The 6976-nt window shown below is 42.1% G+C and overlaps 1 protein-coding gene across 5 annotated transcripts in view; it reads left to right on the top strand.

Annotated features, from left to right (window-relative positions):
• rbms3 (RNA binding motif, single stranded interacting protein) overlaps window positions 1-1697 on the top strand; it is a 307360-nt gene extending 305663 nt beyond the window's left edge. For 4 of the 5 annotated variants that reach the window (XM_017041191.2, XM_025065108.1, XM_017041190.2 and 1 more), the window contains exons 13-14: window positions 74-198; window positions 646-1697. In XM_017041191.2, the coding sequence (XP_016896680.1) occupies window positions 74-198; window positions 646-649 (129 nt within the window). In that variant the 3' untranslated portion in view covers window positions 650-1697. Of the gene's footprint in view, window positions 1-73; window positions 203-645 lie in introns of those variants that run through there. The other variant, XM_025065109.1, reaches the window with a different exon arrangement.
• Window positions 1698-6976: the final 5279 nt, after the last annotated feature.

Here is a 6976-nt window from a genome sequence, read left to right as displayed (position 1 = left end):
CCCAAGGGATTAATAAAGTTCTATCCACCCACCTACACTAGTTTAACCGTATTTGTGCGTCTGTGTTTCTCAGGGAGTGGTGACAGACGCCTCCCCCCAGTCTGTGGCTCCCTCATCACAGGAGGTGACTGGTCAGCAGCAACAGATGCAGGTGGACACTGCTGCGGACCACGTTTCTGCTTACTCCTACCAGTCCAAGTAAGTGACACTGTGGTGGGTGAGCTGTACAAGGTCATGGGAGAATGGGTTTTTTTTCCTGGTTTTTTGTACTTATTTCAGCAGATTCTACAGGGACTTTAAAAGCATGACAATTTATGCAGGTTGCTGTCCAGGTTCATTCAGTTAGTTGGTAAATTTTTGCTCATTTCTGCATATTATATTATATCAGCAACAAAATCATAGTCCTGATGGTTCAGTTCCCCTTTTTGGACCAAAGCTGAATTAAAATGTTTGTACAACTTTAATGATCAAATCCAGAAATTAGAAGGAAGTCAAAAACCTATTTCTTTACTCAGGAATTCATATTGGTCTTTCACTCTCACTTTTTTCTTTTTTCTCTTAATAGTGAGCTTTAATCACAGCTGTATCACACCTTTTCTCTCTGCCTCTCTCTGTCTCTCTCCCCCTCTGTCCTTTTTTCATCAGATAGCAACGGCCTGAGCGAATGTTCCTGTGACAGCGTTGCCTTGAGACAGAAGGTGGCTGCACTGTGAATGTGAGGAGGGAAAAAAGAGAGAATAGAAGGAGATTGCTTCCAGATTTGCGCAGGCACCAAAAAAAGAGACACTTTTTTCATTTCCTACCTGGCCTACGAGAAAAGAAACAAAACACAGACACACACACAGACACACGGAGGGAAGAGGCAAGAAGGAATGGATGGATGGATAAAAAAAATTGCAGGGCACAGTGCAACAAGGAGTGAAGTGGTTTAAGTCTGGGAACCTGCCTGAAGGACTGAGGTGAAGCTTGAAAAGTTTCTCACAGAAAATCTTCTTCTACCGGTTTTAAAAAAAAAAGAGAGATAAAAAAAATGTTAAAAAGTTTTTAAAAAAAGACCAAAAAAAGGGGTTGAATGTGCAGGTAGGTGATGAAGTTTATTTTGTAATTGGAAAAAAATAAGAAAAACAAATGTGGGGAGTCAAGTTTGAGATACACACAGAGATTGTCTTCCTCAGATATTAAGCTACGTTTGTTTCTTCTTTTCACTCTCTTTTTTATGTTCTAGTCTTCAAATTTTAGTTTTCTAGATATATTTGGTAAAAAAAAAAAGTTTTTCATTTTCTTTTTTTCTTTCTTTTTATCAAATCTTCATGGCCTTAATTTGAAGGGCGCCAGAAACTTTTTAACAGAGTTAAACTCTGACATCTGGTTAATGTTGGGGTGAGAAAAAAAATAAAATGACAAAAACAAAAAAAAAAAAGAAAAAAAAGAAGAGAAAAAAAGAGAAGAATCTATCACATAAGCTGTACAGATTTAATAGAGAAGAGCTTTTCTTTCTTTTCTTCATTAGAAGAAAAAAAACTTTGATAATAATTATGTCAGAGGTAATTAATTATGTGTCAGAAGAAAACAAAAAAATGTCTGTTTGTTTGTTGGGATGAAAAAGAAAAAGAAAACTGACTTTGGGAGCGGGGAGGGGGAGAAGACCAAGCTCTGAAGAGATTTTTCACAATGAGTTAAAAACAAAATTATGAAAATATAGAAAAAAAAAAAACATGCTGCATTGTGGAGGCAGCAGTGTGTCGCTGAAACGCTGAACTCGTTTTTATCCCTATGATTCCTGTTGATTATTTTCCACCGTCATCCACATGAGTGCTTTTTATCTCTGCCAACTTTTGCTTCTTTTTTTTTTTAAATCAGCTTCACCATGTTTTTAGCCCGCTTTGCTTGTCACACCGCGAACAAAAAACAACAAAAAACTCTTTATAAAATATTGCAGCGAAGAAAAAAAAACAACTGTAGATTCAGTAGGAGCTTTTGGTTTGAACCAATCAGTGCAAAAGCAATAGAAAGAAATTGTTGACAATTTCTGTAGTCTTTCCTAGTCGTGGATCAAATGCAGCCCACGGACGGCCATTTTTATACCAAAGATGAAGAGACACTCGAAACCAGAGGTGGTTGTTGTTTTTATTTTTCTTCTTTTTTTCATATTTCAGTTTGATTTTGTTGTTGTTGATGATGTTGATGTTGTTGATGTAAATGTTGATGTTGCTGTTGTTGTTGTTGCCGTTGTTGTTGGGGTTTTGTTGTTGTTTTCCATTTTTTGTGTTCCCTTTTTTTTATATATACCACAATGGCCGGACCAGTCCTTCTCGCCGGGTTTAAGCTAATGTTCCACTGTTTTACAAGCTAGCACCGACACGTGCACAGACACACACACACACACACACACACACAAACAAACTCAAGCAAAAACTTCAGACAGTGATGAAACAAGTCAAGATGTTTTGGGGGTTTTTTTTCTCAACCAGCTGTCAACTATGATTGTGATGAAACAAGTCAAAATGTTTTGGGTTTTTTTTCTCAAAAAACGATGGTCCCAGACCATGTGACCATCGTGTTACACCTGTAGCAGTTAGTAGGAACTTATGGGGCCGGATGTGATTTGTCAACATGGAACCTGCACAAAATCAATACCACTTCCTGTTTCAGCTAATTACTTGGATAATGAAGTGAGTAGATCCAGATCCATACAGTAGAATGGACTAAAATAATAATGATGATCTGGATCATTAGGACATGATCAAGATTTGACTAATTAGCAAAGCAGCTAACCCCGACCATGTGACCTGATAGGCCTGACATATTGTCTTGTATCTAATCCTGTCTGAATCTGATCTGGATCTGATTAGAGACATATTGTCTTGTATCTAATCCAGTCTGAATCTGATCTGGATCCGATTAGATCTAAGCTCTAAACATTATTGATGGATTTTCTGTGGGCCACTGTTTTTCACTGGATCCAGTCTGGTTCAGGGTTGGTTATTAGGCAGGTTATCTGGCCCCTTCAATCTGCCAAATGTGAGTTGCGTTCACTCATGGTTCATGAAGCGACCTACGTGGTCCAGATCTGATTTAAAACCTGTTCAAAGGCAGCTCATCCAGACTGATCTGATCTGGACCTGTTCCTACTCTCAGAACCGTTTGGAAGGGGTTATTTAAAGATCTGACGTGGCCCAGATCTGATATGTACCTCTTTATAAAGAAGCCCATCTGGTATCAATCTGACGCTGTAACCATGATGGTCACAAAGCAGCCTAAAAAGCCAATTGGACCTGATGGTTCCTGATGGATCCAGTAGGACAGGTGCTTCATGAACTGATACAGTTTTAGCTCCGGTGACAAACTCTTGGTTAAAGATATTTAATACGCGTCCCACATGTTAGGAAAGTGGACGGCAGTTAGTTTTCTTTCTGGGTTTACGCTGAAACAGTCTCCACTTGTACATGTTGGCTCAACATCTGGTTCCCAGCAGAGTAGGGTCTCTCAAGGTGACACTTTAAGGAAGATGTTGATGTGTTCCATGATTTGTGGTTCGTTTTCCATTTCAGCTCCTGACTCTGTCCCTTCACTGATGTTTATTGTTTTTGTCTCTCCATCAGTTTGACTCTCCTCCACCTCAGGACTGTCCCTGCTGCTGTCTGACCCAATCCTACAGTCCTTATAGACTCGTTAGGTATTCACGTTAGGTTTTAAATCAACAAAAGAAAAAAAATCTTCAGCTGTAATTTCATAAGCGCGGTGGAAGCTAACAGGAGTGCTGAAGGTACGTGAAAGAAAGCCAGAGAAATTAGACCTTGGTTTTGACCTTTTCCTTTATTTTCTACCATCTGTTCTTCCTTGAATATCATAAACATTACTCTCATGTCTTCAATTTAACTCTTTTATCATCCGCAGGACTTTAAGTTGACGTGTACGCCGGCCCAAGTCGACCTCTAGGTGTCACACTGACTGTCTCTATCGTGGTTCTTAGTAGTTAGTTTTTCCTGATGTCTGATGCTGTCATGTCTCGTCCTCTTGTCTTCGTGAATGTGATTGACGCCTGATGCCGTCATGTCTCATCCTCTTGTCTTCGTGAACGTGATTGACAACCACAGAACCAGCAGAGAGCTCATATGTCTGAGATCCTGTCCACTGCACCGGTGTAAATAACCAGGGAGAAGTTTGTTCTTCTGTGTGAGGGCCTGAAAGAAGCTGCTTCACGTCTGGTACGTCCCCTCACCGATCACAGCACAGTGTGGGGGTCGGTGGACCTGCTGATGCTGAGGAGCCTCCTCACCAGCCTTAACAACATACTGATGGCTGCTCCTTTCACCACTGAGTGTCACTTACACTGCTGGTTGTCACAATTTGTCGCACAAACAACCTCGACCCATTTCTATCTCTGAGCCAGGTAGGATTTTTCACTGGCTTCATCTTAGGGTTGACCCTGAAGAAATTGCCTGTGGGACAGCAGTCATTTCTGCCGCTCTTCTTTGCCCCCTCACTGTGTCATTTCAGCATTAAGAAGCACTGTTTCTTTCCCTTCTCCTTTCTTTTCTGCTGCCATTAACGTGTCATGGCCGGGTCAAGCTCCTTTGCTCTCATTTTCCCTCACTGTCACTCCCTCCTCTCTTTCTCTTTCTCTTTCACTCCCCTCTCCCTCCCTCTTTCATCTGAGGTTTCTTTCCTTTATTGAATGGTGCAGAAGCAGAACCACAAACTAATTTCAGTCACTCTGGCGATGAGGCTTGACGGAGCTGGATTTGTCTCCCTCTGGGGAGGTAGAATCCACTCCACTGTCCCTCAGAAGACCCCACTCCTCCAAACAAAGAAGACTTTTTTCTTGGTTAAGTGACGATTACAATTGAGCTGTCGCGTTCCTTTGTGTTTCAGTTCAAATCTTTGATCCGGATTTGCATCTACGGACCGCTGCAGGCGAACGCCATGTGGCCATGTTTGTCGGCAACACTTGTTGCCACTTGTACATCCAGTGCCTTTTGAGCAAAGCTTCTAAAAAAGGTTGAAATATTGGAGCTCATCAGATTAGTCGTGTTGAATCAAGGCTTCTTTAATGGTGCTAACGAAGAGGCTTGGGCCTCAGACTTGGGCCTGGCTGAAGATCATTCTGATCATGAGTCCTCAGAAGGAGTCCAGCGCGCCTTCTGCTCCTTCTGCTCCTTCTGCTCCTTCTGCTCCTTCTGCTCCTTCTGCTCCTTCTGCTCCTTCTGCTCCTTCTGCTCCTTCTGCTCCTTCTGCTCCTTCTGCTCCTTCTGCTCCTTCTGCTCCTTCTGCTCCTTCTGCTCCTTCTGCTCCTTCTGCTCCTTCTGCTCCTTCTGCTCCTTCTGCTCCTTCTGCTCCTTCTGCTCCTTCTGCTCCTTCTGCTCCTTCTGCTCCTTCTGCTCCTTCTGCTCCTTCTGCTCCTTCTGCTCCTTCTGCTCCTTCTGCTCCTTCTGCTCCTTCTGCTCCTTCTGCTCCTTCTGCTCCTTCTGCTCCTTCTGCTCCTTCTGCTCCTTCTGCTCCTTCTGCTCCTTCTGCTCCTTCTGCTCCTTCTGCTCCTTCTGCTCCTCGTGCTTCTTCATTGTTGCCCCGTCTCAGAGGCATCATTGTCTGAAATCTACTTGGCTGTTTTTATTGAAGCCCCAGCAAATATTTGATAGACAAGTTATGCTTTACCATGTACAACATGGTAAATTCAATGTAACGTTTTTCCGTGTTTCCTAAGAGCTAAGGTCAAAGGTCAAAGGCCAAGTAAGATGTCATGTTATGCCACAGTTGCAGTAGCGTTGGCTTCTTTCTCCTTCTCTCTGTCGTTGGTTCTTAATGAACAGAAATGTTGGGGTTTCATGCCCCCACCCCACCTCTCCCCCCTAATGTGGGTGTGGTACAGGAGAGCATCTGAGGTTCAGCTGTGATGGCATTATGGTTTAGGGGATTACAAATAGTCGCCAGATTATGGAACACATGCACAACAAAGACTAACAGCTCTAAGTGTTTCCTCTAAGTGTTTGCATTTGGTGCTTGGTACTAATATTTCATCGACATCCAGGGGAGAGAGAGAGATGGCCTGACGGAACTAATAAAAATGGCTCTCTCTTAATAGCACAACGACATCATAATGTTCCTTCTTCAGAATAACAATACCTTCACATTCATTCACAGGAGGCATGCCTGCATTTTAAGGAGACTGAAGCAGCAGAGCTCTGCTACCAGTCAGACCATGTGTCAGCACAAAACCTCGAAGCCAGCTCTGTGTGTGTGTGTGTTATCTAAATCTAACTAATCCTGCAGAGACTTTACGCTAAGTAAATCTGTGGGCTGCGAACAATTGTAGAAATCGATGTTTGCCACATCTCACTTGGCCTTTGACCTTAGCTCTTAGAAAACAAATTAACCATGTTGTACATTAGAAATCAAAGCTTGTGTCCAACTGTAACAAAATTCTCCCTTTCAGATAAATATCATTTGGATTTGTTGTAACATACTTGTAGTAGTATCATATTTTAGGAGTAAAAAGTCAGGTGAGAAATGATTAAAAGTACGCTTTAATGATTTTTCTGATCCTGACCCTCTGCCCAGTCAGTCTCTTGTTCAGCTGATTGTGGATCCTTTGAAAGATAAATACTTCTTTCTTTATTTTAGACAAACTTTAACCAAAAACTAGCTGGGTTGGCATGGCTGAAATAGATCATTAACTTTCACAGCACGATGAGGGGCGTTTATAGGGATAGACAAGTATTAGTTATTGTTAAAGTTAAGTAAGACTCCAGGAAATGAATGTCGGACAATTTTATTCTTCAAAGTCACAGAGTGAGTGTGTTTAAAAGAGAACAGAGGGAGAACAAAGGAACGTGGAGCTGATTAGCCGGAGTGGTCGCTGCCTGGAGTTTCTCCATCTCTTCTGCTCACTACAGAAGAGCTGAAGGTGAACAGCTTGACCTCTGACTAATTAGCGATGCACACTTTCCTGTCTCGCACCATGACACACAGGCTAACA

Source organism: Cynoglossus semilaevis, chromosome 18 (assembly GCF_000523025.1).
Source record: "Cynoglossus semilaevis isolate Cse_v1.0 chromosome 18, Cse_v1.0, whole genome shotgun sequence".
Classification (NCBI taxonomy): domain Eukaryota; kingdom Metazoa; phylum Chordata; class Actinopteri; order Pleuronectiformes; family Cynoglossidae; genus Cynoglossus; species Cynoglossus semilaevis.
This window is presented reverse-complemented; position numbering and strand designations above follow the sequence as displayed.